General features: G+C 38.9%; 2 protein-coding genes across 7 annotated transcripts in view; one reads left to right on the top strand and one right to left on the bottom strand.

Annotated features, from left to right (window-relative positions):
• Window positions 1–12,395, top strand: part of LOC138127713 (tyrosine-protein kinase transmembrane receptor Ror-like) — a 28,702-nt gene extending 16,307 nt beyond the window's left edge. For 2 of the 3 annotated variants that reach the window (XM_069043770.1, XM_069043771.1), the window contains exons 3-11: window positions 2,386–2,639; window positions 2,690–3,174; window positions 3,227–3,597; window positions 3,651–3,795; window positions 5,472–5,557; window positions 6,440–6,555; window positions 6,597–7,016; window positions 7,069–7,301; window positions 11,397–12,395. In XM_069043770.1, the coding sequence (XP_068899871.1) occupies window positions 2,386–2,639; window positions 2,690–3,174; window positions 3,227–3,597; window positions 3,651–3,795; window positions 5,472–5,557; window positions 6,440–6,555; window positions 6,597–7,016; window positions 7,069–7,301; window positions 11,397–12,054 (2,768 nt within the window). In that variant the 3' untranslated portion in view covers window positions 12,055–12,395. The remainder of the gene's footprint in view (window positions 1–2,385; window positions 2,640–2,689; window positions 3,175–3,226; window positions 3,598–3,650; window positions 3,796–5,471; window positions 5,558–6,439; window positions 6,556–6,596; window positions 7,017–7,068; window positions 7,302–11,396) is intronic. The other variant, XM_069043772.1, reaches the window with a different exon arrangement.
• LOC138127725 (uncharacterized) lies at window positions 12,385–13,532 on the bottom strand. Of its 4 annotated transcripts, none has more exons than XR_011158352.1 (5): window positions 13,392–13,532; window positions 13,137–13,293; window positions 12,963–13,086; window positions 12,679–12,898; window positions 12,385–12,626 (listed from the first exon to the last, which is right to left on the bottom strand). XR_011158352.1 is itself a non-coding variant. In XM_069043798.1 (4 exons), exons 2-4 carry the CDS (start codon window positions 13,289–13,291, stop codon window positions 12,872–12,874), a joined length of 306 nt encoding a protein of 101 aa, XP_068899899.1. In that variant the 5' UTR covers window positions 13,292–13,293; window positions 13,392–13,532; the 3' UTR covers window positions 12,385–12,871. The 4 variants fall into 4 exon arrangements, 2 of the variants coding, with proteins under 2 accessions (XP_068899899.1, XP_068899897.1); XR_011158353.1 differs by having other exon boundaries at window positions 12,723–12,898; XM_069043798.1 differs by having other exon boundaries at window positions 12,385–12,898.
• Window positions 13,533–13,649: the final 117 nt, after the last annotated feature.

The following is a 13,649-nucleotide window of genomic DNA, read 5'->3' as shown; positions in this document are numbered from 1 at the left end:
GTAGAACATTCTCGTATTTGTATATTTTTAAAAATAAAACTTTCAAAAGCGATACTATGTATTATCATTGTTATCTTTTAATAATAATTTTTCTCGATTGTTGAAGTGAGTCAATCATTCCTATCTACTTACAAATATGAAATCACCCTTTTTGCATTCCACAGCGATAATACTTATTTTCAATACAAGTGAGCAAAGTAGTGCATTTAATCACGAGTACGGAAGTTGGGCGTCTGAGCCGAAGGCGAGGACGGAAACCGTATGACTGATTAAATGCACGTTTGCTCATGCGTGTTGAATCTGATTTTTTCCATCATCATAAAATAGAGTCGCGGAATCGAAATTTCGGGCACCATTTTTTTGTCAATTTTTGAATTGTGTGTTATTAAATCATCGCTTTCCGCTTATTATGCCCCAAATCACTATTTTTTAATGTAAATATGTAAATCAAAATGACAAAAACATGACAAGAGTAAAAAATGACGTTATATTAACGTAAACTGTGTACATACCCTATCATTGTGATTGGTTTACTGATTTTAATTTAATTTAATCAGTGATACCAACACACAATGCATTTAGCATGAATTTTCCCAGAAGTTTACCCCAAGCAATTTCACGTTTTTTCGTCAATTGAAATCTAAATAACAGGTTACAATATTCGGAAAGTATTTTAAAAACAGATTAAAAAAACTTTCAGTACAACGTATTTGGCGCCCTCTATCCACAAACTCTTAAAACATTCACTTTGCTCACTAGTGAGAAAATATTATTTACTCACTAGTGATTCAATTGCCATCTTTGCTAACTATTTTCAGTGAGCAAAAACCACTAAAATCCAATGATCATGGAAAAAAGAATTTTCCGATGATTGCCATTCAACAGTTCTCTTTTCTTTTTTCCTTCTTTTGTCATCATAATTAAAGTTGAATATGTCTGGCATAAGCATCTAGTCTTTAAGTCTTTCATGATTCTCGACGCGCAAACGTATTTAGAGCAAGAGAAAGTCCATGAATATGAGTTTTGTTGAGGATTTTTATTTGTCTTTTTTCAAAGCAAACAAAATAAATTCTTGATTGTTCTCAAGACAACATATAAATCACAGGTTATCGATTTAATAAACATGTTACATGTAGTTGATCAATTATAAACATTTTGTTTTTGTTTTTTTTTTTAAATTGCGTAATATATTACCAAGGTTAACAACGTTGTTTATTGTCTCACGGTACACCTCTTGTATGTTATATTTTCAAAATATTTATAGTATATGTTAAATTTATACTGGATTTTCCACCTGAATGAGATACGCAAGCGAATATTACGATAAAAAAAAAATGTTTCATGTCTCTCTCTTTCCTACTCTACTTATATTGTAGGTACTTATTTCACACCTGATTCTCGATTATTTATTGTATGTTTTCTTCTAAACTACATCAGTTTATTCCCCTCCTACTATAGAAAGCGCGTTAGAAAATAACTATCCACTCCATGTCTTTGAATTAAATTAAAACATAAATGGATTGTAACGATCGTTCAAAAAAATGTGTGATCAAGCAGGCTGTGGTGTTCTCTCTTGTTTATAAACGCAGGTCGTCTTTTTAGTTACTACATAACCACACTTCGATCAACATTTTATTATAAATGAAATCATTAATATAAAGCAAAAATCATCATGTAGTAGTACCAATAAGGAAACTAAACAAAATTCAAAGGATAATTCTAAAAACTGACAAGAAGTGATTCACACTACCGCTTGTGACATTTGTCATCTACGGTTTGACTTTTGACAGTTGATGAAGCTCCGCCATACGTTAATGGAAACAATAGCAAGCTCCAAGCTAGTTGACCACAAATGTTTTTGAACACCTTTTATATTTAGCAAAACCCTAACGTGCCAAATCAGTAATAAAATCTGTTGATGTCGTCTGAGACTTTCTCTAAACTACAAATTTATCATAAACATTCGTAACATCGTAGTTGGCCGTGATCTACCGCGTCTTCTGGATTTTTGACAGTTTGGGGTTTTTATTGTTTATTACTTTTCAAATTGTAAATTACTGTGTCTTGTTAAGGCAACAAAAGAGTCTTTGGCAAGACCACCGCATGGAAGAAGACATTTTGGAAAATGACAAAATTGTCGGATTGTATCGGGTGTTCATTAAAATTTCCCGTCAAAATTGGAGTTGAAGAGTCGATTGTGAACGCACCACTCGTAGTCTGCACAAACAACGCAAAAAGTGAGGTTAGATTTAAACAGCTGATCCGTAATCCATGGTGCGTTCACAATCGACTCTTCAACGCCTACTTTGAGGATAAATTTAAACACCCTATACTTTTGCGTGGACATTTTTTCCAAATACATATTTAATTTAATTTCGATTTCAGTGTTCGGCAATGACAACGAGTACGAAGAGTACGATGACGATGACATCATCACGGCTCTCAACACCTCGACAAACTCCACCCTGGTCTTCACCAGACCGATGGAGAACGTGACCGCCGACCCCGGCGCCAAGCTCGTCAAACTCGTCTGCGAAGTGCAAAACCTCGACCCCAACAATACCAAAGTGACGTTCACGTGGCGCAAGAACAACGCTCCCGTCGACAAGAACAAGCACGTCAACGTGAAAACACTCAAGGTACGTCCGCCCGCGCGATCCTCGCACTTGTTCAAACGTGAATCTCGCAGCCGAAGAACCACAAGCAGCGTTCGGTCTTGAAGATCAACAACGTGGACCTCTTCGACAAGGGCTTCTACGACTGCACGGCCTCGAACGGCGTCGACCGGATACGCTCGGAGGCGGTGCTCGACGTGGCGGCCGACGGCGGTCGCGGGGGCAGCACCGTCGGCGGCAACACGCTCCGCTTCGATCTCGAGATCACGTCGAGTACGCCGAACGCTGCGGCCTCCGCGGTCTTCGACGCCACCCTGGGGAAACAGACGGAAGGGGTCGTCACCAGCAACAAGTACGAGAAGACTTTCGATCTGACGTCCACGGGGAGGGTGATCGAGAGGGTGCGCCACAATTTCAGCGAGCCCCTGTGTCAAGCGTACACGGGGGAGACGTGCAAGGCCTACATGGCGAACGAGTACGTGTTCGTGCAGCCGCCGTACAGCCAGAGCGACATCGAGAAGATGTTGAGGGACGCTTTTTTGGTCATCTCGCAGTCCAAGTGAGTCAGTCGAGAGTCGCGTCACTGTTATTGTTATCATTTGTCTTTTTAGCGACATCTCGTCTAGTTGTAACAAATTCGCCCGGCCTAGTCTCTGCTATTCGGCGTTCCCGTTGTGCGCCGACCCGCGCCAGGTCCACACCTACCAGAGCGCCATCCTCGCGAACAACAAAGCGACCTTCGACCCCCACCTGTTCAAGGACATCCGGAACAAACTGGGAAGCTCGTTGAGGCGCATCTGCAAAGAGGACTGTCTCCTGTTGGAGACCGAGCTGTGCAGCAAAGAATACGCCATCGCGAAGCGACATCCTGTGATCGGTAAAACACTCGAATTGGAAGAGTGCGAGTTCCTACCCAACGAAACGGAGGCGAGCTCCAGGAATTGTCTGGAGTTGGGGGTGTACCACGAGAGCGTCAACAAAGGTACAGATTTTGTTCGTGTTTTGTCTTGGAGGAAATAAAAATAATTTTCTAAGATGACACGTGCTACTGGGACGACGGAGAGTTGTACAGAGGTGTGCAGAATGTCAGTAACGTGGGGAATAAGTGTCTGCGGTGGGCCACGCAGTTCCACATACAGTTGTCGGAGCATCCAGAACTGACAGGTCACAATTACTGCAGGTACGAATCAAAATGGTAACAGGTTCGCGTTGACAGTTCAGAATGACAGTAGAGGACGCTGCGGTAGTACTGGCGTACTATTCCGGACATGGAATCTTGGCCACAACTGACATTTAACAGACAAAAATATGTGAACTGGCATTTATTGAATATAACCCAACTTTTGACTCGGTAATGCCATTTCCCTGCTTTTTTGATGTCACAAGAAAAACTTCAAAGTGATTTTTATTAATTGTCATTCATTAATGACACTAATGATTGGTTTACATCATTTTTTTTTAGAAATGTCAAAAAAATGTTGGCCAAGAATCCGTGTCCGGAATAGTACACTAACTGACGTCAGATGTATGTTTAATGACTTTTTGAGGGTTTCGCGTCAAGGATATTTTCGCTTTTTGCAATTTGAGGCAACTGCTCTTGATTAATCTAGTGCATCGATATTATGACAGCACGACAGCAGAAACTAAATTAAAAATGGTGCTCTCTGCTCTATTTTTTGTTTGGTTGGCTATAGCGAAACATGCGGAGCGGTTGGCAATGTTTGTTATTCGAAAGTGTCAAAAATGTTAATTGCAGCAACCACAAAAGAATCTTATTGATATTTGTTTTTGTAATGATTAAGTGAAGAAGTAATGTCTTACGTTGTTTTGTGGTAAAAACTAGTTATTTTAGTCAAAAAATGGTGCTGTGCTAATTTTTGTTTGGTTGAAAATGTTTGTTAATCGAAAGTGTCAAAAATGTCAATTCCAGCAATCTCAAAAGAATCTTATTGTTTCTTTTTGCAAGGATTAAGTGAAACAGTAACGTCTTGTGTTGTTTTGTGATAATGTAAAATTGTTTCGTTCAAGCCGACTGGAGTAAAATCTAAACCACCTAACCTCACATTTTGGTTTTGGTAAGGTATGGAGGGTTTGAGAAGTTTTTGCTTTGTGCGTTTTGGATTAAACGCTGGAACGCTGCTAGATAAAGCGACTTGATATTATGAGGTCACAAGGTTGGTAGAACTGGAATGCTTATAGTGGGTTGGCTCGTTGAAAATTGGGAGGCGGGGGGGAAAAATACTCGTGACGTAAAATCAACCCAGAAATTTTGAGTGTTCGAATAGAACCCAAGGTTTATAAGCTCCGTGGGGTGGTTTTTTGGGTTTTATTCTAGTGAGGGAACACCTAATGCGTGATCGACAGACTCTGTCGTAAAAGTTAAAAGTCATTATGACAAAAAAATTGAAAGTATCAGTTCTACCAACCTTGCATCAGCACTGCTACAGCGCCCTCTACATTTGTACAGTTTACATAACAATTTTCACAAATAAAATTGGAGCGTGTCTGTTTTTTCGATATTTAAACAAAAACAAAAGACATTTTCATAGTTTTTAGAATGTTTTCATATCTTATTCTCTGTTTAAATTGACTTTACGCAGATTATTTTATTTGCCTGATTCCTTTTAATTCTAAATTAATTTGTTAGGTTACCAATTCATTTTTTAAACACATTTAAATTTGTTTCAATTTACTGTAGCTACTTATTTTTCTTTTATAACACTTCAGCAGTTGGTACAGGACAGCTCGAGCAGAGAGTTAAATAATAAATAAACCTCCGGAGATTCTTTCAGTTAAAAATTACAAAAAAAAAGCAAAACGATAGGCTGAAACTAGTTAATGTTTATGAAATTTTAGAAATCCAGATGGCGTCGAGTCGCAGCCATTTTGTTACGTAGACGGCAACCCAGTCAGGAGAGAGATTTGCAGTGTCACACAGTGTAGTGAGTCTTTATTACGTCACTTGTTGCTGTTAAGATCTGCTTTGACATTGTTTTTGTTACTTTTGCATACACGTATTAGCAAAAATAGATCTTTAGTAATCTTTATCTTTTCTTTTTTTAACTTTTTACAAATTTCCTTCAATTTTCTCTGTTTCACCCTCCAATTTTAAGCTAATCTTGTTTCTATTCACGCTTTTTTTTCCTATGTAAACCTTTTTGTCTTCCAATTACTTAACACAACACCAGTTCATTATCTCTTTTCTTGTTTCTGTGACCGTGTAGCTGAAGTTTTCCTTTTTCTTCCCATTTTTAACTATTTAGTTATGATTTTCTTTATTAGTTCTTGTCCTCTGTTTTCCTTCTTTTTCCTATGATATTCCTATCTAAACCTTCTTAGTTTCTCTTTTTAATTACATTTTTTTTTCTATTAACAGAGCTTATTACTGAGTAGGTGTTAAACTTTTTAATTTTTTTTTATTTATTATTTTTATTTGTATGCTTTAGTTTTCTTCATTTCATTTATCTTTAATGGGAGCAATCTCCTCTCTTTAATAATTATAATATCTCCATAGATTCGTTTTCTTTCCTACATTCATTCATTTTTGTATTTTTTTCCTCAAATTTGTTTTTTCGTAATCTGTTTTTGTCTGATTTATTTATTGTCATATTTTTTGTTTTCCAAGAAATTTATCCCACATTGTTTTCCATTTCGTCCTGTTTTAACTATTATGTTTTTTGGTCAATTAATTTTAATTTTCACATTTTTTTCTTTACTTCCCACTGCTTCCCGCTTGTATATTTTTCTCTTTTTCTTTCTCCGCTTCTGTTCTCTGTGAATTGTGTCTCCATCGAAAGCACCTAACAAAAAAATATCTTTTGAAGCTCACGTGATCTGGATGTACGTCATCGTGATCTTCGCGATGATCTCTGCCGTGGGTGGCGTCCTCTTCGGGGTGTTGTGCTGTCGAAAGAAGAGCAAGACCAGAAACTTACAAAACGTCAGTGGTTCTCTCCTAGTGTTGAAAATATTTCTCAGTAGATCAAATTCCAGATGAGCATTCCCTCCGCCGACAAGAACATCTACGGCAACCACGGCCCGAACTCCCCCATGGAGATGAACAACCTGCTGCCCCCCAACATCCCGCCGCAGCGCAGCCACCACCCGTCGAAGAACGGCTACCAGAACGTCCCCCAATATACGTACAAAGAAGTGGCGTTCGTCGAGGAGTTGGGCGAAGGGGCCTTCGGTAAAGTGTACAAGGGCGAGCTCAAGACCAAAACTGGAAAGATCTTCGTGGCTGTGAAGTCGCTCAAGGAAAACGCGAGCGCCAAGACTCAGGCGGACTTCCAGCGGGAGATCGAGCTGATATCTGAATTGAAACATCCGAATATCATCTGTCTGTTGGGGGTGGTGGTGAAGCAAGAGCCGATGTGTATGCTCTTCGAGTTTATGTCAGAGGTGAGGGATGAGTCGTACGTGTGTGGTTGTGGTCTAGAGAAGGTAGTTTTAGGGTGATCTGCACGAGTTCCTCATCGCCAATTCGCCGAGTGAAGGGAAGAGTCTGACTCAGAACCAGTTCTTACATATCGCCATACAGATCGCTCAAGGGATGGAGTACTTATCGGACAACCACTACGTCCACAGAGATCTGGCAGCTAGAAATTGTCTGGTGTCCAAAGATTTGGTCGTCAAGATCAGCGATTTCGGCCTGAGCAGGGACATGTACAGCTGTGATTATTATCGGTGAGTGGGCTGGTTTTCTTTTATTTCCGTTGCTGAGTACTGTAGACGGAGCGATAAGAAAGAGAAGAAACGGAGGGTTTTGTATGAGGAGAGGTGTAACACAAGGGCGCGCGCTGTGGCTCACGATTTTCAAGTATTATGAAATAACGGTAATGGCGTGTTTATCGTGATGTTAATAATATTCGAAACAAAAGAAACGTAATGACAAGATCAAGGTGAGTAATTACGGAGAGGGAAAAATAAAAGTAACAGACATAATCTAAGTGTCACAGTGATTGGAAGGAGGAGTCAGGGTTATGAAACAAAACAAAAAATGGATTCGTGGTTAAAAAAAATGCATGGAAGTGCATTGCACAGTAAATAATTTTGTTTGTCAGGTTCCGCAACCTTAGATTCTTATAAAAATATCTATTTATTGATACGTTTCAAGGATAAATACGTTCTCTTACAGCACACAAAGAAGAACTATTTAACTGTTAAAAAAACAGTTAAATCTTAAATAACAGACAAAGAGGGTTGAAAAAATGTGATCTGGTGCCGGCTTTTTCTTTCCTTTAACGTATGGCGTAGCTTCATCAATGGTCAAACTATAAATGTCAAATGTCATTTATTTCGCCAACACTCGGTAATGTGAATTGTTTCTTTTGCAGAAACAATTCTTTTTAGAACGAGAGTTTTTTTTCGGGCTTGTATTATGGTTTTTGCTGTAAATTAATGATTTGAATTACAATAAATGATGGTCAAAGTGAGCTTAGATTTTGTGAATTTTTCTTAGTGAATTGTAATGTTGCTGCTGGTTTAGGTGATGTATCTGAAGGAAATGCCAAAGTAAGTACTAAAAAGTGAAAGAGACAAAAAATCAAGACCCGCTTGACCACCGGTTTTTTTTTTTTGAACGCTCGTTATCTAATGCTGTGATAATTATGTACCCAAAAAGGAATAAAAAACATCACTTTTATATTTTGCATCCTTAACACAGTCATTACAACACTCAAACGGGTTTCGAAAAGAAGTTCTTTTCGATACCGGTTTCAGGAATATTTACTTAATTTTTTTATGTTGGCAGCGAGGAAATTATACAGTGAGCGGCAAAAGTATGGAATAAATTCATCAAAAATTAAACATTTTTTTTTTCAAAAAAATCTTTGGACGGATCAATTTTAGTTTATAAAAAAACATATTTTCATACGAAATAAAATTCCAAGCAGTCATTTGTTTTCCAGTGATGACGTCATCGACGTCTTGTTTTATAACCCATTTTGTGGCACTTTTTGCTCCTCGCTGCGCTCGTCGTGCTCTAAAAAACGCGTGCGATAAAATGGTGTCTTACAAAACTTGTACAATAAATTTCCATTTTCGACGGCTGCTAAAAATCTGTATTATATTTAAGTATGTTTAGTGGGTAAAACATCCTGTTTGTAGTAATAGTGAAAAAAGTAAAATGCGTTAATAGAAGTGCCGCAGCGTATCATTATTTCACGTTGTATAAATAAATGCACCGAAATAGCCGCATCATAAAATTGCATTGAAAACAATTCACGTTGTCTCGCGAACTTGGCTTTACAAACTTCAAGTTTTAGATTTGTTTTTTGATCTTGATTGATTTTTTAGTTCCAGATCGTCGTAGAAAAAATATTGTATGGAACTCCTACGTAAATTATTATCTATCTTTCAGGAATGGTAAGTTTGTCGTCGCGAGCAAGTGCGGCAATCTCATGAGTACTACTCGTATTACTTATGCACTTGTCACATACTCGTACATTGCTATTTCATGAGTACAACGTATCATGATCAACAAATTAACAAAAATGACAATTTAAAAAAAAATAATTCTAGGCTTAAATACAGATATAGGAGCTATAGTAGGTTGTTCCGTAATAAATGTCAGTTTTTCAATATTCTGAGACATTTTTTAAAGACTTCTTTGAATCTGTTTCAGTAATTTTTATCATTTTAATCATGCAATAATTTAAGAAGTTTTTACAATATATGTACATACTCGTAATTTCTTGTAAATCCCAATTGCTATAGACTAAATGATTATGTGTATACTTACATACTTTTAAAGCATAACGTTACTTGACGTGCGACACATTTATATTTATTTCTTATATCCAAAAGGCAACACTGCTTCTTTGAAGGGGACAGTTATTTTCGCGACCCTGGTAAGGCAAACCGCTCGGCGTGCTTTGGGGTAATTCCGCTTCCAAGTAAAGTCGCAATCAGCATAACGGAAAACGTAAAAAAGAAATTGAAAAATCCCAAAAATAATGATAATGATGGCTGAGGAAGATTTTGTGTCACGAGCCGCAGGTGAGTGGCGTAATTCATCCGAGCGAGTAGTGGACATTATCCTCGAATAGAATACTATACTTTTTCTACGAGTATGAAGAGAAATTGATAAATAAGTTTCACTTGTATACTTGATATCATTGCATTAAAATTTGCGACTGAACTTCATAAACTAGTTGCTATGATATTTGCAGTGAATTATGAAATTATTATTCAACGCGCCTTGGATAATGAATCCTGTTATCCAATGAAAAACACTTTAATAGTTACAGTATTATCTAATAGGAGTAGAAAGAGCTAGTTTTTTGTTGCGGTGAAATTGCACATATGTATTTTTTTCTGAACGGTGGAAAACCTTCAAGAAATAATTTGTGCTTATTGCAAAGATGGATATTGAGATATTGTTCGTTTACTAACTTAAAGAAAACGTAGATCATTGCGACATTTTTTTTTTTGTTAGCAGATGAGACCGTTGAAGTTGAAGGCGGCGTACTAGGCGATATTGTCAGTTTCATCACAAAGATTAGCCGTTCAAAATGGATCGGTTTTAGTGATTTTACTTACGAAATATTTCCAATCACAATCGAGGAAAAATCATTAAATTGCAAGATATAGATCCAATAAAAAAGCGACGAGAAAATTATTACCTGTTCTGGTGTTAATGTACCAGCAACCAGTTAGTTTTCTAAATTTAAAAAATACGTTCCAAATGTCAGAAGGTTATTTAAACATTTTCTTTGTGGTATTTATAAAACTGCATAATTTGAAGGAGCGTCAGGGCCATACAGAGGAACTGCTGTTGCACAATCTTCTAATCATTCTTGTAGCATTGACATCCTTAAATAAGTTTTTGTTTGGTTTAAGCAATAAAAAGTTGTTTCAGCTGAGGCACAACCACAGGGAGCGTAAGGAGATTTCCTAAACCAACAAAATTTAGAAAACAAATTATTTTTAACGTAATATTTGAAACACCTGGGTTCTCGCTGCTTTATAGCATGTTTTAAATAAATATTTTTAGAAGAAAATATTACTTGACGCATCACGCGAATTACTAATCTGTAAATCTGATTTTATGTCGTTTTCATATTCAAGAAATAAAAGATGTCACTTTCAGCAATTTAATTTTAAAAATTCTTGTAACCCATTAATACAAGACTTCTAAATATTTCTAACATCGTAGTTGGCCATGATATACGTATAGATTTATCACCTCTTCTGGATCTGTAAATTTGACATTTGACAGCTCGCACTTGTCACATTTCAGTCTTCATTCTTTATTATTTGTGAATGTGTAAAATACAGCGTTTTGGGTTAGTTAAGTGGTTAAGACGACAAAAAAATCTCGGACATTAACTAGTTATCATTTGTTATAATTTTCTTATCTCATATTATATTTCTTGAAGCCCTTTGTTTTTGATCAAGCAATTAATTACATCAATTGTTTCAATAGTATTGGTACACTATGTATTATTGCAAGCGGCGAATTTTTCGAATACACTGTGTTAGAAACAGTTTTTATTACTCTGTAATATCGACTGAGTTTACAAAAAAATGCTGTTTTAAATTTTTCTTTAAAAAAAAACTACTGTTTAAAAAATGGTCACGGTTCATGACCTTGACAATTATATTCTTCACAGCGCCAACGGCTGAACGGTGAACTAATCGAATTGCAAAATCCTCCCATAATGGTACTATGTATACTTTTTTATGATTTACTTTTTTAGTCGGCCGTGACAGTGTTATTATAAACACATTTACTTTTTTTTTGTTGGTACTAATCAAATTGCATAATTTTCGTTTCAGGGTCCAATCGAAATCGCTGCTTCCGGTGCGGTGGATGCCCCCCGAGTCGATCCTCTACGGCAAGTTCACCACCGAGAGCGACGTCTGGTCGTACGGCGTCGTCCTCTGGGAGATCTACAGCTACGGCCTGCAGCCCTACTACGGCTACAACAACCAGGAAGTGATCAACATGATCCGCTCCCGCAAACTGCTGCCTTGTCCCGACGCCTGCCCCAGCTACTGCTACTCCCTGATGGTGGAGTGCTGGGCGGAGCTGTCCATCCGCAGACCCAGCTTCGGCGAGATCAGCCACCGCCTACGCGTCTGGAAGCAGAACGGGAACTCGAACGGTGCCTACTTCAAACCGGCCGAAAGCCACAAGCTCGGCCACGGGTCCAAGTCCAGTCACGCCTCCGACTCGCCCACCGTCTGTCCCGACGCCCAGGACAGCGGGCCGGCCACGTGGGAGCGCAAGCGGCTCACCGAGAGCCAGAGCAGTCTGACCTCGAGGTCCTCCAGCCTAGGGAACAAGACGCAAAGCACGAGTCTGAGCAACGAGCACTCGCGCAACAAGAGGAGTCACAGGAGGAAGGAGGACTCGCTCGACAGGGGGGTCCACCCCAAGAACACGGTCGTCAGCTCGAACGGCGACAACTTCGAGATCAAGATTTCACACTGAGAGATTTAAGCACACGTTGGAAATGTTTTCTTGTCTTTTTATAGTATTGTTTTGAGGCTCGCGCGGCCGCTCCGAGTACAACAATCTTGCCCTCATCTTCATTTCGTCGCTCATCCCACATATCTGTCACCTTTCGTTGTTCCTACTCTCCCAAATCTTTCGTCTAGGTCGAGGCGTCGTGTACATAAGTCAATCCAAGCCAAATTTTTATATTACGACTAATTTTAAAGAGATTTAGTATTTATCCGATTATTTTTATTACGCCATCTATTGTGTGATGTCGAAATGTAACGTTGTTCAAGTGTCTGTGTGTGTTTATAAAATATATGGAATTTTTTACTCGCCGTTTATTAATAACTTATTAACAATTTTAGTATTTACAAGACTCTATAACAACTGAATTAATCGATTTAGTGGAGGGTGAGGCGCCGGACCTAGCCCAGTCTGTTCTTCAAGTGGACTTTCTTCTTGTCGTCGAGCTTCATCACGTAAAACTCCCTGTCAACATCGATAAATCTAGCGAGTCTGTTACCGTCGAACTGGTCGTCAGTACCGGGTGGATGCATCCGCATCTAGGGAAAGTAGAGTCAGTTGTTCGTGACGTCAAATCACTTCACCACCCACAAGCGCCCCAAGCAGCGCCCTCTTCCGTTACGTTTGTTACATACCCATCTTCTGTCTTCGTCGCGCCGATTAATTACAACGGGACATTACACCATTACCAACCACTACAAACTAAATAAATACTAAATCACTGGATCGGGTTAATCAAGCGGGTGGGTTAATACTAAGCTGTGTTATTGGATTATGAGCGTCGTTATTCCTCAGCCTTTTTGAGCCGTTTCTGAAAAAAATCCGTCTTTAATACACATCTTGTTACGGATTAGCCGATCCGAAAGCGCAATTACCATGATCCTGTATTTCTCCTTGCAGGCGTAGCTCGACTCGTCGATGTCTTGGTAGCAATCGCTCTTGTAGTCGTCGGGCAGGGGCTCCCCCTCGAACTCGCACAGTTTTTTCAAAGGTCTCGCCCTGCAAACGCCCGTCAATTTGTTTCCACCGCACATTCGCAACACACTTACTTGACTATCAGCTTGTCGAAACCTGTGGGCTTGTGGATGGGGCAGTAGAAGACCTCGGGGGTGTTCTTGTCAAAGACTATGTTCCTCATCATGTCTTTGGCGGCGGCGAGGCCCAGCAGGGCCACAAGCGACACCAGCACGAGTGACGTTTGCATTTCTGCAATGACCAAATTGAGAGACACCCACAGACCACAAACTGTTACTTTCACCGTTACTTCCGCTTGAAACAATTGAAAATTATTACTTGTTACTTACTTTTGATTGTTCTTGCAGAGATTCAAACAGCTGGAGCGTCAGAGTTTGTTGTATTAGTCACGACAACAAAGACACTAATGAGGACCCAGTCAGATGAAGAAATCGCGTTGGCCGCGAAAAGGTGAAAGACAAACAACTGTTGCTTGCTGTCATAAAATGAGTCATAAAAACTTGCCCACTGGTTTTACAAGTCCCCCCGAAGAGTTGGTCCAAAATTTGGCGAAATTTTGACTCAATTCTATTTTTTTTTGCGAAGAG

The sequence above is a fragment of the Tenebrio molitor genome, chromosome 4 (assembly GCF_963966145.1).
Source record: "Tenebrio molitor chromosome 4, icTenMoli1.1, whole genome shotgun sequence".
NCBI lineage: Eukaryota > Metazoa > Arthropoda > Insecta > Coleoptera > Tenebrionidae > Tenebrio > Tenebrio molitor.
Note: the sequence above shows the minus strand (reverse complement) of the source record. Positions and strands in the feature narration are given on the sequence as shown.

What these genes read in the sequence shown, in the direction of transcription:
- LOC138127725 (XM_069043796.1), bottom strand. Translation starts at nt 13,291, where the DNA reads ATGCAAACGTCACTCGTGCTGGTGTCGCTTGTGGCCCTGCTGGGCCTC. An exon ending in TTCGACAAGCTGATAGTCAA is followed by an intron (nt 13,087 to 13,136) that starts GTAAGTGTGTTG and finishes GGGCGTTTGCAG; the next exon opens with GGCGAGACCTTTGAAAAAAC. An exon ending in AGGAGAAATACAGGATCATG is followed by an intron (nt 12,627 to 12,962) that starts GTAATTGCGCTT and finishes TACTTTCCCTAG; the next exon opens with ATGCGGATGCATCCACCCGG.